This window comes from Podarcis pityusensis (assembly GCF_964106645.2).
Source record: "Podarcis pityusensis genome assembly, chromosome: 12".
NCBI lineage: Eukaryota > Metazoa > Chordata > Lepidosauria > Squamata > Lacertidae > Podarcis > Podarcis pityusensis.
Window position 1 is genome coordinate 3,680,134 of NC_138037.1, and position 17,912 is coordinate 3,698,045.

General features: G+C 45.8%; 2 protein-coding genes across 2 annotated transcripts; one reads left to right on the forward strand and one right to left on the reverse strand.

Annotated features, from left to right (window-relative positions):
• Positions 1 to 542: 542 nt before the first annotated feature.
• On the reverse strand, positions 543 to 10,308 carry NDUFA4 (NDUFA4 mitochondrial complex associated). The gene is made up of 4 exons (XM_080974337.1): positions 10,145 to 10,308; positions 7,791 to 7,879; positions 4,227 to 4,287; positions 543 to 788 (listed from the first exon to the last, which is right to left on the reverse strand). The coding sequence occupies exons 1-4, from the start codon at positions 10,184 to 10,186 to the stop codon at positions 732 to 734; spliced, it is 249 nt and encodes an 82-aa protein (XP_080830463.1). The 5' UTR covers positions 10,187 to 10,308; the 3' UTR covers positions 543 to 731.
• Positions 10,309 to 11,967: 1,659 nt separating this feature from the next.
• SDHAF4 (succinate dehydrogenase complex assembly factor 4) lies at positions 11,968 to 17,375 on the forward strand. Its single transcript, XM_080974320.1, has 3 exons — positions 11,968 to 12,114; positions 15,820 to 15,975; positions 17,131 to 17,375. The coding sequence occupies exons 1-3, from the start codon at positions 12,066 to 12,068 to the stop codon at positions 17,238 to 17,240; spliced, it is 315 nt and encodes a 104-aa protein (XP_080830446.1). The 5' UTR covers positions 11,968 to 12,065; the 3' UTR covers positions 17,241 to 17,375.
• The last annotated feature ends 537 nt before the right edge of the window (positions 17,376 to 17,912 follow it).

A 17,912-nucleotide genomic window follows, 5' to 3' on the forward strand; every position in this document is an offset into this window, starting at 1 on the left:
GCTATTCAGACACAAGGATTTTATTTTAGTCATTTATTTTTATTTTTAATTACTTGGTACCACAGCTCTCTCAAAAATGGCAAAGGCTACAATCTCACCTACATGGGAGGAAGCCCCACTGAATTCAGTAGGACTTACTTCCAAGTAGACATGGGTGCAGCGGTGCTGCAAGGCAGCTACTTGAACTTTCTCCTTTTTTCTCCTGCAGCATAAAAGATGGGCATATACCCCAATCAAATCTCTTAAGTCTATGCTGAAGATCAGCAAAAGTATCGGAATTCTGCTATTTTCCAACATAGCCTACACTTGAAATTCGGGTTCCCTGCTCTTTAGTAAATGCATTTCAGAAAAAAAGAACATGAGAGTGCTTATTTTTAACTCTGGATTTCACATCAGTCAAGGCTGACAGCTTTTTATTTTTAGGCAGTGGCGTACGGCTACAAGCCACAAATATTTATGATAAATTATTTCTACTCTGCCCTCCCCAAATTCACGCAGCTGCCCATGTCAGGAAACTCTTGCGCCGCAAAAAGAAAAAAGTGTTAAGATTTCAAGCTTTAGGTTTTATTAGGGTCCCAACAAGCTCTGTCGCAAAACATGATTTAAGTGCGTTGTGCAATCAGTTTTAACATTTCCTGGATGATTTAAGCGTATGAGTTGTGCGGATGGCTTCTGGAAGACCTAAACCACTTCATCTTGTGCAGCTTGTAGAGGGGAGAACGGTTTGCTCTTCAGAAATCTGGGCGATCCTTTTTCAGCTTATCGTAGTCCACGTTCACCGCATAGAACTGGAAGAGGGAAGCACAGCTGTTAGGATGAAAATCCTATCCGTACAAAGGGTTACCTCCCACTTGGACTACTGCCATGCGCTCTACGTGGGGCTACCTTTGAAGGTGACCCGGAAACTACAATTAATCCAGAATGCGGCAGCTAGACTGGTAACAAGAAATGGCCGCCGAGACCATATAACACTGGTCCTGAAACATTGGCTCCCAGGACATTTCCGAGCACAATTCAAAGTGCTGGTGCTGACCTTTCAAGCCCTAAATGGCCCAGTATACCTGAAGGAGCGTCTCCACCCCCATCGTTCTGCCCGGACGCTGAGGTCCAGTGCTGAGGGCCTTCTAGCGGTTCCCTCATTGCGAGAAGTGAGGTTACAGGGAACCAGGCAGAGGGCCTTCTCGGTGGTGGCGCCCGCCCTGTGGAACGCCCTCCCATCAGATGTCAAGGAGATAAAGAACAACACAACTTTTAGAAGACATCTGAAGGCAGCCCTGTATCAGGAAGTTTTTAATGTTTGACATTGTTTTTTATATTTTGCTGGAAGCCGCCCATAGCGGCTGGGGAAATCCAGCCAGATGGGCAGGGTATAAGTATTAAAAGTATTATTATTGATTTAACTAGGAGAAAAGTTATGAACGAAGCACACTAACAAGATGTAGCGTGTGCACCATTTCATGTTTTACTGGAAAACCTTAGGTCACTGTTATCTGGAAGATAGGGCCTTGGGGGAACAGTCTCCCCTTGGATCCACTCCTTGGCTATAAATAGGATATCTGACTTACGACTTCAGCACTGCCATTACAGAGGGACAGCGCCACCATAATTTCACCATTGCAACCAGCTGATTCATTTCCACTTACCTTGGATCCCAAACGCCTTGCGAGTCAAACGTTTTGGCTCCTGAATGCCGCAAACCCGGAAGTGAGTGTTCCAGTTTGCGAACGTTCTTTGGAACCCGAATGTCCGACGCAACGTCTGCGGCTTCCGATTGGCTGCAGCAGCTTCCTGCAGCCAATCGGAAGCGGCGCCTTGGTTTCTGAACATTTTGGAAGTTGAACGGACTTCCAGAGCCGATTCCATTCGACTTCCGAGATACCACTGTATTTGAAAGACCGGTCATTGAGTATATAAACCCTGAAGCCGAAACAAAGCTTCTGTTTTTCTTTAGGTCTCAAGTCGTTTGAGAGCTGTAGATCACAAAATGGTGAAAGAAGATTTTGTGAAAGCCTAGAACGTAGCACTCCGTTTTTATTTTATTTTATTTCAGAGGACTCAAGAAAGGCTTAATTCTCCTCTGGATTGCATCAACAGTTTTTGAACTCCCAGAACAAGCCTTTAAACCTTTTAGCAGTTCAAGTTGTACCCAAATGGTGACATTATGCAAGACCTTGTTTTCACTTTCTTACTCACTGCATCTGGGTCCCCCCCTGAAAATCATCTGCTGGGGGTTGTGAAGTAGCCCAGAATGCAACCCTTAAGTTTCATAGTTTTGCAGAATAAATAGTAATCTCCTCTGACAGTAGGAGGCCAGAAATGTACATGGTCTTAGTTGCCCTGTTTTCCAGATTGCAGACAATCTGCAGATATGCCAAGACTTTTGGATCACTATATTATGATCCGTTGAAGTTATAGGGCTGGCAGCCAGTTTAACCCACTAAATTTGCAGCCTATTACGAGTTTTAAGCAAATCTGTATACATCTGCATATAAATAGAAGTTTAAGAAACAGATTGGTGTTTAAATAATGCATGCCACTGTTGTTGGAGGGACCCCTTTAACAAAGCCATTTCCCCTTCTCACTCAAAGGTGAGACTTACCACCTGCAGGTGATAAAGCCTTTTATAGTTAATTGGTTTTTAAATTAAATCAGGAGCACCTGCTTAAATATTTATCAGCTAAATGTTGCATCTGTATTCAGGATGCATGAACACATCATCACAGTGAGATTTATTTTCCAGGCTGCTGGTTGCCTTTCCTGGATCTCTGAGTAACGTTTACATTGCAAGAGTTTGTACGTTTTGTTTAGAACGCAACACTAAACATCTCAAGTTATTTAAAGCACCGGTTCTCAAAGTGTTCTCATTTTCACATGCCTCTGGCCTCTTTTAGCAACACAGCCGGACAACGGCTTTTATACAAAGCCAAATATGGGAGAAACAGAGCTTTCTGCTCTCTTTGGCAGACAAGAGTTGGGATGCCTTAAATATCACACAGTTGTGCAAGGGCAGGCAGAATGTACTACAAGGGGCAAGCAGATTCCACGCTACCCAGAAATAATTGCCTTAGGCAAGAAAGAGCAAGGCACAAGGAAGTATTTTCAGAGCTGAACTGCAAGAAACTGGTGCCTAGGAGCCCTAAACAGGCAGTTAATATCACAATTCTTCTGTTGCACACACACTGAAATTATACCCCATTGATTCAGCAGGAGGAAAAGATCTCTAATCATTCAACTTTAATGGGCTTAAAAGCAATTTTGCAGGCAGAATCACGGGTCAATGGCAGCAACTCAGGGATTTATCATGCAAAGTTGAGAAGACTGAACCGGAGGGGAGAGTGAAGAATCACAGAAGGGACCCGAGGGTCATCTAGTCCAACCCCCTGAAATGCTGTAATCACACATTATTATTATTATTATTATTATTATTATTATTAACCGCCTTTCATCCCTGAACAACCATAGTTTAGAGGTCCCGGGCCCTAAGGAAGTCAGACTATCCTCCACCAGGGCCTTTTCAGTGATGGCTCCGACCTGGTGGAATGCCCTGTCCCATGAGACCAGGGCCCTTCAGGATTTAACTTCCGTCGGGCCTGTAAGACAGAGCTATTCCGCCTGGCCTTTAATCTGAATTCAGCCTGATCTTTTATTTCCCTTCCCATCCCTTCCCCTTTTATGAATATTATCTGCTCTGAGACCCCACAGCTAATTCTCCCCTGGCTGCCTCGCTGGCCCAAGTAGGACCAATTCTGCCAGCTAGTCCTGGGGATTATCTAATGCTTATTTCCCCTAAACTGATTTTTGAATTTTACTGTTATTCATGTTTTTACACTGTATTTTATGCTGCTTTTATAATTTAGTGTTTTAAATTTGTTGTTAGCCGCCCTGAGCCCGGTTTTTGAACCGGGAAGGGTGGGGTATAAATAAAAAACTATCATCATCATCATCATCATCCATAGATCTCAAGGAGGTTCACTGGTTATATTAAATGTCACCAAGAAAAAATGGTGCCTCAACATTTTGTTGTGGCAACCATAACCTAGGTTTAAGTGCTATTTAGTGATTAGCTTAAATATCTGAGTTGGATTTCTACTCCCAGCATTCCTAATCAATGGATGGGGCTGATGGGACTTGGAGTCCAGCAACCTCTGCTGGACACCAGACTCCCCATTCCTGGCCTATAGGATAACCAGCACTCTATAACCCTAGTTAGGTATTTTGTACCATACCTTGTACTGGTCATTGGGTCCCAGCTTGTTCCAAGGCTCCGGGTTGTTCTTTTTGTCCCAGCTAGGCAGAGAAACGTGACAAGAGGAAGACAGCAGTCAGTACATCTTTGTAAGAAGGAGAAAAACCTACAGCATGAAGCATAACCACTCTACCCAACTGTTGGCACAAGGTTCTCACCAATTTAATGATCATGGCCTCCTCAATGCCACCAGAAGCGCACACTTCTTTTATAATGTGGGATGTAAAAAAAAAGCCCACCATATCACAAGTATTAGTAAAACCCCTTTAAGGTAAAGGTAAAGGGATCACTGACCCTTCAGTCCAGTCGTGACCGACTCTGGGGTTGCAGCGCTCATTTCGCTTCATTGGCCAAGGGAGCTGGCGTACAGATTCCGGGTCATGTGGCCAGCATGACTAAGCCACTTCTGGCAAACCAGAGCAGCACACGGAAACGCCGTTTACCTTCCCGCTGGAGCGGTACCTATTTATCTACTTGCACTCTGAGGTGCTTTTGAACTGCTAGGTTGGCAGGAGCTGGGACCGAGCAACGGGAGCTCACCCCGTCGCGGGGATTCGAACCGCCTACCTTCTAATCGGCAAGCCCTAGACTCTGTGGTTTAACCCACAGCGCCACCCGCATCCCTCCTTAACTGGCTTTAAAGCACCACGAAGCCACCATGTCAAAAGTTCCATTACAATCATACCTCAGGTTACAGACGCTTCAGGTTGCGGGTTTTCGGGATATGGACGCGCCGAAACCCGGAAGTACCGGAACGGGTTACTTCCGGGTTTCGGCGCTCGCACATGTGCAGAAATGCTAAATTGCTCTTTGTGCATGCGCAGAAGCCCCATGTGCAGACGCAGCGCTGCGGGTTGCGAATGTGTTTCCCGCACGGATCATGTTCGCAACCCGAGCGTCTACTGTATCTTGATATACCACATATGAACATGTACAACTGATGAAGCCCAGGAGGCGAAACAAGGCATTATTCCGGAAATCCTTGTCAAGATTCTGTGGAACTGTAATAAGTTTCCATTTCCATTTTATGAACATACAAAGACATACGTGGTACAGAAACTAGCAGATATTTGGACTCTATGAATGAACTGATCTATTGGGACTTCTGTTTACATTGTCGTACTTTATATGTTGATTATGTTCAAGAGATGTATTTGATACTGTGATAAAATACAGAAGAGAATTATGTGAATGCACAGCCGGTTCCGTTTTGGTGTGTTTGGCAACCCAATCCTACACTTCTGGGACGCGGGTGGCGCTGTGGGTTAAACCACTGAGCCTCTTGGGCTTGCCGATCGGAAGGTCGGCGCTTCGCATCCACGTGACGGTGGTGAGCTCCCGTTGTTCGGTCCCAGCTCCTGCCAACCTAGCAGTTCGAAAGCATGCCAGTGCAAGTAGATAAATAGGTACCACTGTGGCAGGAAGGTAAACGGCGTTTCTGTGCGCTCTGGTTTCCGTCACGGTGTCCCGTTGCGCCAAATGCGGTTTCGTCATGCAGCCACATGACCCAGAAAGCTGTCTGTGGACAAACGCCGGCTCCCTCGTGTGAAAGCGAGATGAGCGCCACAACCCCATAGTCGCCTTTGACTGGGCTTAACCATCCAGGGGTCCTTTACCTTTTACCTACACTTTCTCCATGGCAGGCTCCTGCTAGTCTTTGTGCTTTCTGCACACACAGTTAATTGGCTTTACAGTCATACCTCGGGTTACAGACACTTCAGGGTGTGTGTTTTCGGGTTGCGCACTGTGCCGAACCCGGAAGTACCATAACATGCGCAGAAACACCAAATCGCAACCTGCGTGTGCGCACACACAGCGCTGCAGGTTGTGAACGCTGTGGGTTGCGAATGTGTCTCCCGCACAGATCATGTTCGCAACTCAAGCATCCACTGTACTCTCTTCCAAAATACCCTTTTAGCTATGCTGTACTGCTCATTGCAATGCCTCGGATACAACTCAGCTGAGGAATGGCAATGCTATTATGGCCTCGGCCCAGTATACCTGAAGGAGCATCTCCACCCCCATCGTTCTGCCCGGACGCTGAGGTCCAGCGCTGAGGGCCTTCTGGCGGTTCCCTCATTGCGAGAAGCAAAGCTACAGGGAACCAGGCAGAGGGCCTTCTCGGTAGTGGCGCCCGCCCTGTGGAACGCCCTCCCATCAGATGTCAAAGTGATAAACAACTACCTGACATTCAGAAGACATCTTAAGGCAGCCCTGTTCAGGGAAGTTTTTAATGTGTGATATTTTAGTGTATTTTTGGTTTCTATGGAAGCCGCCCAGAGTGGCTGGGGAAACCCAGCCAGATGGGCGGGGTACAAATAATAAATTATTATTATTATTATTATTATTATTATTATTATTATTATTATTAATTTTCTTGCTCTAAAGCTAAGAAGCTGGTGCTAATGTTTTGCTGTGGTTTTATAATTGGTTGGAAGCCGCCCAGAACGGCTGAGGCAACCCAGTCAGATGGGAGCCATATAAATTTGATTATTATACTACCTCTGCAGCACAGCATGCCATATTTTATTCAGGTGGTGCTTTAAGATGGCAACACTTAAAGAAGTGGCAAAAGGTCTGCCCCCAAGAAGCTTGCCAGGGTAGTCATCATCCTGACCCCGCCATGCCATCAATCCCTGCCGCTGGGTCCCAAGATGCTTTTCGGTGGCAGTGTCGCTTCTGAAAAGAAGCAAGCTCACATCCACTTAGGCCACGGATCCCTGTGGTTAATTTTGAGTAAAGCAAAGCAGTGTGCAGCTGCCATGGACAGGAGTCAAGCTTAGGTCCCCTTCAAAAGCGCTGCCTCGTATTCATCCGCGAAGGACACCTGGGGCGATCACGTGACATGGTTTTGTGGGGGTGGCAATTGTCAGCACCATGGCAAGGGCTCCCCAAAGCAACTACTATACAGTGGACGCTTGGGTTGTGAACGAGATCTGTGTGGGATGCACGTTCGCAACCCACAGGATTCGCAACCCGCAGCAGCGCATCTGCACACACGCGGGTTGCAATTCGGCGCTTCGGCGCATGCGCAAAGCGCGATCCCCGAAACCCAGAAGTAACCCGTTCTGGTACTTCTGGGTTTCGGTGGGTCCGTAACCTAAAAAACGCAACCTGAAGCGTCTGTAACCCAAGGTATGACTGTACTCTATTCCGAACTTAAAAATGGAAAGTGTAATGCTGGTGGTCAACAAAAGAGGTTTAAAGACTGTCTCAAGGCAAATCTTTAAAAATGTAGTATAAACACTGACAATTGGGAAACACTGGCATGCGAGCGCTCCAATTGGAGAACAGCCTTTCCCAAAGGTGTCATGGGCTTTGAAGATGCTCGAACTCAGGACGCAAGGGAGAAATGTGCTAAGAGGAAGGCACACTTGGCAAACCCACTCCGTGATCAACTCCCACCCGGACACCTATGTGGAAGGACGTGTGGATCCAGAATTGGCCTCCACAGTCACTTACGGACTCACTGTTAAAACCGTGTTTAGGGAAGACAATCTTACTCGGCTATGAGGGATCGCCAAAGAAAGAAAGGCTGACTTACCAGACATCAGGATTGCGAAGAGCAAGGCGCATGACGTAGAGGCCCGCGCCGGTCCCTCCAATTCCAATAAAGATGAACAGAGGAATCAACTGTGATAAACAGAATGTTTCGAGATCAAAAGCGGAAGTTGAATACCAGGATAAGTTGCCATCGCACGTTTGAACCGAAGGGGAATGTGTCAGACCCCAAAGTAGGTAACCTGATGTCCTTAAAGGGATGAGGATATGGAAGGGAAAGAACAGGGGGGAGATATTTGCAAAGGGAAAGTTGTCACTGGTAGAGGCACATATTCAAATCCACCTGCGTCCACGTTTTCTGTCCAAGATACTGTGGCCCCATCAGGATGACCTCCCATGACAAAGTGTGGGTGGGAGAGGTCAACTATGAATCACACCTCCACACTCAAGCAACCCTTTAGGCAGACAACATGCCTCTTCAGTCTGCTCCCAGGTTGTTAACTAATTTTTTTTAAGTCTCCCTTTGCAATTTTTATTTACGAGAGAATTTCTAACCTGCCTTTCTTCCAAAGATTCCTGGGGAGGTTACATTAGAACAAAACACAAGAGAATAAAAGCGATTCAACATGGCTTGTAGAAAACAGATAAAAGCATAGCACACACCCCATGAACTCTCTCTCTCATCTGCAACAGAAACAAAATTCCTATTACCTGCCGGCCCACCCAAAAATCCCAGGCAAAGAGGTTCGTTTTCACAGGATATCAATGCAGATGTTGTTGAAAGCCAACTCCCATCGGCATAGCCAATGGTCAGAGATGATGGGAGCTGGACCAACAACATCTGGAAGGCACCAAGTTGGTGATGGCTGCCACAAACCTCTTTGCTGGGTCTTTTTTGGCAGGGGGGGTTAGCAAAATTAAGGTGGTGCTAGTAGAAACACAGTGCTGCTGGCAAACCTGCCTGAGAAAGTGGTCTGCACAGGCATTTTAAGAGCTCAAAGGAGTTAACATCACAGAGGCCAAGAGAAGGGGAGGAAGCAGCTCCCAGGCTCTGCAAGGCCCAGAAAGCTAAATTATCCTTTTCTTACCAAGGGAAATCCAATCTTTTCTAAAGTACCTTCGGAGGGGGGGGGGAGGGGACATTGCCCTATTTTTTTTTGCATCCTAACCCTTTAGACTAAAACAATACAATACAAGCCTATTCACTCATTTATCTGTGCCTATTATTTATTGACAAGTTTTATATTTCTTATTGTATGCTATGTTTACCTCTCCACCCACTGCAGAAAGGAAGGGCGGTTTAGGAGACTTGCTGTTGCTTAAAAATAAAAACGAAATTTGTTGCAACCTGCTTTGGTCTTTCTAGCACAACTAAAAAATAAAACAGAATTATGTTGCCATCTGGGGCTTCCCCTCCCCTCTTGCATGCCTAAAAAAAATAGGATTTGTTGCAATCTGTTTCCTTTCCTCGCATAATTAAAAGCAAAGGAGAATTTGTTGCAATCTGGGTTTCCCTCCTCACCCCCTTTGCATACCTAAAAAAAAACCCACGGAACGATTTGTTGCAATCTGCTTCCTTTCTTCCAGTAATTAAAAGTAAAGGAGAATTCGTAGCAACCTGGGGTTTGTTTATTTTTTTGTTCCTTTGCAACAAATCCTTTTTTTTTAGGTATGCAAAGGAAAACAAAAAAGACCCCCCACATTGAAACAAATTCCCCTTTGCCCTTTTAATTGCATGAGGACAGAAAGCAGATTGCAACAAATCCTATCTTTTTTTTAAGGTATGCAATCTGTTTAGGTATGCAATTAAAAAGGCAAAGGGGAATTTGTTGCAATGTGAGGGGTTTCTTTGTTTTTGTCTTCCTTTGCATACCTAAAAAAAGGGGGGGAAAGAGGATTTCTTGCAATCTGTGGGTGTTTTCTTTGTTTTTGTTTTCCTTTGCATACCTAAAAAAAGAGGATTTCCTGCAATCTGTGGGGGGTTTCTTTGTTTTTGTTTTCCTTTGCATACCTTTAAAAAAAAGGGGGGGAAAGAGGATTTCTTGCAATCTGTGGGGGGTTTCTTCGTTTTGGTTTTCCTTTGCATACCTAAAAAAAGAGGATTTCTTGCCATCTGTGGGGGGTTTCTTTCTTTTTGTTTTCCTTTGCATACCTTTAAAAAAAAGGGGGGAAGAGGATTTCTTGTGTCTCGCCATCTTCCCCGCGCGAGGAACAAAATTCGAAATAAAAGAGAAGAATGCAATAAAAAGGGAAGAGAAGGGCAAAAGGAGGCGGCTCGGGGGGGGAGGGGCGAGAGGAGCAGAATACGACCGGGCTCCCCCGCCTATAGCGCTCCCTTCGCCTCAGGAAACAAACCCCTCCCCCCTCCCCGCCTATAACGCTCCCTCCGGGACTCACGCTCGGGTGCTTCTTCGCGTGGGTGAGCATGAGGCGGAACATGGCGGCGGCGGCGGACCGGACGGCGGCGAAGGAGGAGCTGCGGCAGCGACGACGACAACCCCGACCGTCCCTTTTTTCCTTCTGCCTCAGCGGCCGCCTGACGAGCGCCCAATGTCACTCGAGGACCCCTCTCGAGGACCCCTCTCGGGCTGCCCCGTGAACCGCCTGCAGGGAAAGGAAGCCATTTGCCGCCCCGAACGACGCGCTCCGAAGAAAACCAGCCGTTAGAAAAATGCTGAGGCGGGCGCCCGGCTCGAATAAGTCGATTCCTGTCCCCCCTTTCGCGTCGAAAGGAATGCAGGCGGTTGGGTAGACAGCTACAAAGGAAAGAGCGGAAAGAAGGCAGGCGGCGGCCGGCCGCTAGGGGTCGTCGGACTACAACTCCCGCCGCGCCGGACTGTCGGCGGCGACGGCAGGGGCTGCTGGGAGTTGGAGTCCGGAGACAGCTGGCGGGCTGGTTTGCGGCGTGCGGCTGGAGGGAGGCGAAGGAAGGAGGTGGGGCGCTGCACACGCCCCCTGCAGGCTTGGCGGGCGTTGTGCATCTGGCAGGTGCTGGAGACTTGGAGCAATTAAAATGCAATTAGATGCAATTAAAATAAACGCATTTACTTGCATTTCAGCTCCCTGGTATGTCAACGCAAGAAACAAGCAAAAAATAAAATAAAATACGAGACACATTGCACAGGTCTTTGTAAATCAAGAAAATCTTTAATAAAAATACATTTTAAAATAAATAAATAACGGTGTATTTTACGTATTTATTTTAATTGCATTTAAAGGCATTTAAAATGCAATTAAATGCAATTAAAATAAATGCATTTAGCTGCATTTCAGCTCCCTGGTATGTCAATACTGTACAAGGAAATAAATACTGTAACGGGAAAGGCAGGCGCGGGACGGGGAGCGGGCGCGCCCCCGACAATGACGTAGAAAAGGGGCGGTGCGGAGGCGGTGCTTCCCTCCCGTGTCCCGCCCTCCCTTCCCCGCCCGGTCGCATCCAAGCTGGGGCTGCTGCAATGCAGTTAAAATAAATGCATTTTGTTGCATTTCAGCTCCCTGGCATGTCAATGCAAGAAACAAGCAAATAAATAAATAACAGTGTGTTTTATGTATTTATTTTAATTGCATAAAAATGTATTTAATTGAAATTAAAATAAACGCATTTAGTTGCATCTCAGCTCCCTGGTATGTCAATGCAAGAAACAAGAAAATAAATAAATAAATAAATAAATAAATAAATAAATAACGGTGCATATTTATTTTAATTGCATTAAAATGCATTAAAATGCAATTAAAATAAATGCATATTGTTGCATTTCAGCTCCCTGCTATGTCAACACAAGAAACAAAAAGTAAAACACGAGACACATTGCACATGCCTTTGTAAATCAAGAAAACCTTTAATAAAAGTACATTTAAAAATAAATAAATAACGGTGTATTTTACGTATTTATTTTAATTGCATTTAAATGCAATTAAAATAAATGCATTTTGTTGCATTTCAGCTCCCTGGTATGTCAATGCAAGAAATAAGCAAATAAATAAATAAATAAATAAATAACGCCGTATCTTCTGCATTATTTTAATTGCATTTAAATGCAATTATTTTAATTGCATTTAATTGCATTACAATGAAATTTAAATGCAATTACAATAAATGCATTTAGCTGCATTTCGGCTCCCTGGTATGTCAATACAAGGAAATAAATACAGCAAAGGCAGGCGCGGGACCGGGAGCGTGCGCGCCCCCGACTATGACGCAGAAAAGGGGCGGGGCGGAGGCGGCGCTTCCCTCCCGAGTCCCGCCCCCCCTTCCCCGCTCGCTCGCTTCCAAGCCGGGGCTGCTGCTGCCGCCGCTGCCGCTGCTCGTACCGCCGAAATGGCCCTGAGGCTGCCGCTCCAGCTGGGCCGCACCTCCTCTGCCTCCAGTAAGCCGGACCCAGCCACGCAAGCCCGGCGCCTCGGCCCAGCTAGGCCTCGCCTCGGGGAATATGCGTGAGCCTCCAAGGGGATGGAGGACTCCAACTCCCATCAGGCCCCGCGGGAGGAGCCTATGGCGAGGGATGCTGGGAATTGGAGTCCGGGGGAAAGGAGGTGGCAACCAAGATGGCGCCCTCCGAAGGCTTTCGCAAGCGCTGGCTCCCGTCAGCCCCTGCGGCCAACGTGCTGTTCCCGGGGGATGATGGGAGTTGTAGTGCAACGGCAAGTCCAGCCTTTCTCAAGCTGTGGGTCTCCAGATGTTGTTGGACTACAACTCCCATCACCCCTAACTAGCAAGGCCAGAGCTCAGGGATGATGGGAGTTGTAGTCCAACAACATCTGGGGACCCACAGGTTGAGAACCGCTGCTAGCCTCTGCTCATCCCTCCTAGTTTTGAAGTAGGGTGCTTTTGGGGGGGGGGGGGACTGGTTTGAACTGGACTGCAAAAATGGTGATAGGCCTACCTTTTTCTGCTAAGTTGTGGTTTGATATTGTACCAGCCTGTCTTTGTCTGTTTTCTGTGCTGATGTTACTATTCTTACGGCTGCTATTAATAATAATAATAATAATAATAATAATAATAATTTATTTTTTATACCCCACCTATCTGGCTGAGTTTCCCCAGCCACTCTGGGCAGCTCCCAATCAAATGTTAAAAACAGTACAGCATTAAATATTAAAAACTTTCCTAAACATGGCTGCCTTCAGATGTCTTTTAAAGATAAGATAGCCGCTTATATCCTTCACATCTGGTGGGAGGGCATTCCACAGGGCGGGTGCCACTACCGAGAAGGCCCTCTGTCTGGTTCCCTGTAACCTCACTTCTCGCAATAATAGCAGTAGTAGTAATAATGATAATTTATTTTGGGTTTGGGCTGTTTCAACATGCCCCCAAGCTTAAAACTGTGATGTTTCCCACCCACCTCTTGTTATAAGTTGCCTCATTTATTATAGCTGTTAGGTTACCGCTTTGCTAGGACATCCCCTTGAATAGTGTGATATAACAACAACAACAACAACAACAACAACAACAATAATAATAATAATAAATTTTATTTATATCCCGCCCTCCGAAGCTGAAGCCAGATTCAGAGCAGCTAACAACAGTAAAAGTAACACAGTTTACATAAAATCACAATCAATTAATTGAAATCCATTCTAAAATCAATTCAGAATCAAATTAATGGCAACCATTGGGCTAGAGGTCTATGAGGATTACCAAAGGAGGGGGTCCGACAAAAGCCCCTGAGATCCTGCTCATTCAAACAGCAGCACCCCTTGCATTCTGTGTGGGAACCGTTGGAAATAAATGTTTTCACTGGGTGCTCGTGAAGCAAAATCTGCATCCATTTTTAAAAAATGTGACACAGGTGCAGTTTGTTAAAAGCACAAGGCAGCGGACAGGAGCCAAATGGTGACAGCTCAGCTTGGGAGACCTGTGATGTTTTCAGAGTCATGTAAATTTCAAATCCAGACCTGCAGCAGACTTCTGACCTACAGCATCCAAATTCACAGGAATTCTGAGGAAATTCAGAATAGCTGCCCCTCTTTAGCAAGCTGTGCTTATAGCGGTAACGCCTCTGTTCTCAAGAAAGTACTTGGCTATTTTTGTTCTCTATTGCATAAGTTTGGCTGTGCGAATGGCTCTTTTTGTAACTTCCTGTAATTGCATATCTATGGTCACTGACTGTAGATATGCTCTCCTTTATACTCTCTTCTTGGTGAACACAGCTGGGTCATAAAATGTGAAACCCAGTAGTGTTTTCCCACTCTTTCTGTGCACACTTAGGACTGGAGTGCTGATGGTCTACTCAGATTGGTGACTGTGTATGTGGTATCAGGCAGTAGCTGCTTTATTCCATATTATTATTATTATTATTATTATTATTATTATCATTAATTTCCACATTCAATCATTCATGATAAAAGGGCTCATGGGCTAAAGCTGGGCTTCAACTCAATCTCAAACATCTCTTTTTAAAGTGCCCTAAGTAGGTAAGCAGGGGAAGCGGGTGGCGCTGTGGGTTAAACCACAGAGTCTAGGACTTGCCAATCAGAAGGTCGGCGGTTCGAATCCCCGCGACGGGGTGAGCTTCCGTTGCTCGGTCCCTGCTCCTGCCAACCTAGCAGTTCGAAAGCACGCCAGTGCAAGTAGATAAATAGGTACCACTCCAGCGGGAAGGTAAACGGCATTTCCGTGCGCTGCTCTGGTTCACCAGAAGCGGCTTAGTCATGCTGGCCACATGACATGGAAGCTGTACGCCGGCTCCCTCGGCCAATAAAGCGAGATGAGCGCCACAACCCCAGAGTCGGCCACGACTGGACCTAATGGTCAGGGGTCCCTTTACCTTTAAGTAGGTAAGATTGGTAAAGACACTCCCTGAGACCTTGGATATCTGCTACCAGTTGGAATAGATGGGTTGTGCTGGCTGAGGCTGATGGGCAGCGCAGTATCTCCTGGAGGGCACCACGTTGGCAAAGGCTGGAACAGATCATCCTGGGACAGGCGGACCCAGTGGTCAGCTCCCTATGCTCTCAGTATTCAGGCAAAAGAAATATATATCTGAATTTTGCTTTGAAACAATTTCTGTTAAACGGTTTTCATAAGCCGGATTACCTTTAAACAACTAAATAGGGGCCACGTTTGGAAATTGGGTGAAGTGTTGTGAGCAAAATGGCTACCAGGTAGCTTGCTCCTCAAGGATTTCTGCCTTTTGCTCCCTGAAAAATGCCCATATATGTTTCCTTTGCAAAGACGAACACATACAATTCATTTGCCTGTGTTTGTCAGGGAACTTAACTTATTCAGGGTTCTGTTCCTCAATGCTTTATCCACACACTTTAGAATGACTTGCTCATAGCTATCCAGGCCAGCTTTTCCCAACCAGGTGTTCTCCAGATGTTTTGGATGATGGCTGGCTGGGGCTGATGGGAGTTGTAGTTCAAAACATCTTTAGGACATCCAGTTAAGGACAGCTGGTCTAGGTTAACACACTGGGTGTAACACATATGGGTGTTTCCGAGCACAATTCAAAGTGTTGGTGCTGACCTTGAAAGCCCTAAACGGCCTCGGTCCAGTATCCCTGAAGGAGCGTCTCCACCCCCATCCTTCAGCCCGGACACTGAGGTCCAGCTCCGAGGGCCTTCTGGCGGTTCCCTCCCCGTGAAAAGTGAGGTTACAGGGAACCAGGCAGAGGGCCTTCTCGGTGGTGGCGCCCGCCCTGTGGAACGCCCTCCCAGCAGATGTCAAAGAGAACAACAACTACCAGACTTTTAGAAGACATCTGAAGGCAGCTCTGTTTAGGGAAGCTTTTAATGTTTAACAGACCACTGTATTTTAATATTTTGTTGGAAGCTGCCTAGAGTGGCTGGGGAAACCCAGCCAGACGGGCAGGGTATAAATAAATTTTATTTATTTATTTATTTATTTATTATTGCTTAATATCATTTTAGGCTGCAGTGCTGTCTCCCTGTCCTTTCCAGGTTTGTATAGGAGTTTCTTAGTACATCGCTCAGTTGGTTAGCATTTGTCTGTCTCTGCAGTCAGACTGCTGGGCAGTCGCTTGTTTGTCCAGGCTGATTTAAGCAAATGGAAAGCGCAGGTATTCTAAGAACGCCCTTCTGAACCATCACTTTCTATTTGTATATCACAGGGTCTGTGTTGCTGCACAGAGCTTTGGGAGGTGCCCCCTTCAGCACAGAAGGGAATCCTGAAATCCCTCCCAAGCAGCCGCTCAAGAAAGCAAAGTTGCCTGTGGGTCGTTTCGATGAGGCAGAAGAGTCCAGTGCAGAGAAGGAGCCACTGGAAAGTAGGTATTTTATGTGTGGGTGTAAAATATAAATGCAGACATTTGGGAAATGGTAGACCCAGTTCTGACATGCCATGCCTCTCAAACTGGGTAGTAATGGCAGCTGCCGAGGGCATGAAGATCTTTAGCGGAATTTATTTGGCCCTTCTTCCAGCCATTTTCAATGCTGTTGTCGTTTAGTCATGTCCGACTCTTCGTGACCCCCTTGACCAGAGCACGCCAGGCGCTCCTGTCTTCCACTGCCTCCCGCAGTTTGGTCAAACTCATACTGGTACCTTCGAGAACACTGTCCCACCATCTCGTCCTCTGTCGTCCCCTTCTCCTTGTGCCCTCCATCTTTCCCAACATCAGGGTCTTTTCCAGGGAGTCTTCTCTTCTCCTGAGGTGGCCAAAGTACTGGAGCCTCAGCTTCAGGATCTGTCCTTCCAGTGAGCACTCAGGGCTGATTTCCTTCAGAATGGAGAGGTTTGATCTTCTTGCAGTCCATGGGACTTTCAAGAGTCTCCTCCAGGACCAGAATTCAAAAGCATCCATTCTTCGGCGATCAGCCTTCTTTATGGTCCAGCTCTCACTTCCATACATCACTACTGGGAAAACCATTTTCAATAGTTATTGGTATTTCCTTACCATCCAGGATTTGCAAACAGATTTAAATATCGGATTCTTTGCTTCCTGTGTCTGTATCAGGGTTCAGAGGTGAGTGCAGACACTAAATTCACTGGATTCCTGACTGGCATCCATTGTGTGATAGTTGAGTTTCAGATTGATAGTGTTCAAATTCAGGGGGGTCGACCCAACTTATGAGCATTGTTTTCGCTGCTGAGATAAACTTGTTTAAAAGCGAGATTCTCCATTTAGCTTTTTCATCCCGTTGTGTGCAATGAGTTAGAGTTAGATAATTTATTACGGTCAAAGACCAGCACATGTAACATAACACAATAAAAACAGTGTTCATAAAGATAAAATATACAATCGGAGCAGATTGCAGGGTTAATAATAATTATATAATAATGATTTATTATCTATACCCTGCCCATCTGGCTAGGCTTCCCCAGCCACTCTGGGCGGCTTCCAACAAAATATTAAAGTACAGCAATGCATCAAACATTAAAAGCTTCCCTATTTATTTGCATTTTGCTGTGCTTTCTTCTTCAGAATTTCCGGATGGCATCAATCCTGTTACGAAAGAGAGAGGCGGACCCAAAGGCCCTGAACCAACTCGCTATGGAGACTGGGAACGCAAAGGACGCTGTATAGATTTTTAAAGGGCTGTTAAAATGACATCATATTTGGGTGAAGGAAAACTAGTGAGGAGACATTTATGTGCTTCGGAGTGTTGTATTTATTTAATGGCAATTGGGAAGGGATACTTTCTGTGAATAAATATATCTTCTACACAAGGTTAGCAGTCTGTGGTTGCCTTTTTTATTTTTACCTAGGTCCTTGGTGGTGATGTAAATATGAAGAAAGACAATAAGCAGACTTAATGGCCCTTACTCACCCTTCTTTCTGGAAATGCACAATAAGGGAAAAGTAGCAGATACAATTCTGGGCTGTATTAACAGAAGTGTAGTGTGATGAGAATGGTACCTCTCTATCCTGTTTTGGTCAGACCTGGAATACAGTGTCTTTTTTATATATATAATTTTTTATTAATTTTTTAACATATCATTTCCAACAGTCATTTAACATAACTTCTTATCTTATACTATAAGGTCCTCGGCAGCTGTGAACAGTCACAGCTTCTTTTGTGGTTGACGTGACCACGACTGGTGTAAATTTTCCAAGTTTGGGATGCCTCAAAATATCCCCAGTATTCCCAGTTGTGCCCTCCAGGGGGCAGAGCTGCCTGCCAGCACTGAAGCCTCACAAGCTTTCGAATTCGCAGGCCAGCGATGGGTTCTGTTGGGTGCCATGTCCCAAAATGGTGCTTCCCT

Excerpts from the sequence above, each read along its gene's own strand:
- NDUFA4 (XM_080974337.1), bottom strand. The coding sequence starts at position 10,186 with ATGTTCCGCCTCATGCTCACCCACGCGAAGAAGCACCCGAGC. Across the intron at positions 4,288-7,790 it reads CTTCGCAATCCTGATGTCTG|CTGGGACAAAAAGAACAACC; the intron begins GTAAGTCAGCCT and ends TTCTCTGCCTAG. Across the intron at positions 789-4,226 it reads GACCCAATGACCAGTACAAG|TTCTATGCGGTGAACGTGGA; the intron begins GTATGGTACAAA and ends TCCCTCTTCCAG.
- SDHAF4 (XM_080974320.1), top strand. The coding sequence starts at position 12,066 with ATGGCCCTGAGGCTGCCGCTCCAGCTGGGCCGCACCTCCTCTGCCTCC. Across the intron at positions 12,115-15,819 it reads CCGCACCTCCTCTGCCTCCA|GGTCTGTGTTGCTGCACAGA; the intron begins GTAAGCCGGACC and ends TGTATATCACAG. Across the intron at positions 15,976-17,130 it reads AGAGAAGGAGCCACTGGAAA|AATTTCCGGATGGCATCAAT; the intron begins GTAGGTATTTTA and ends TTTCTTCTTCAG.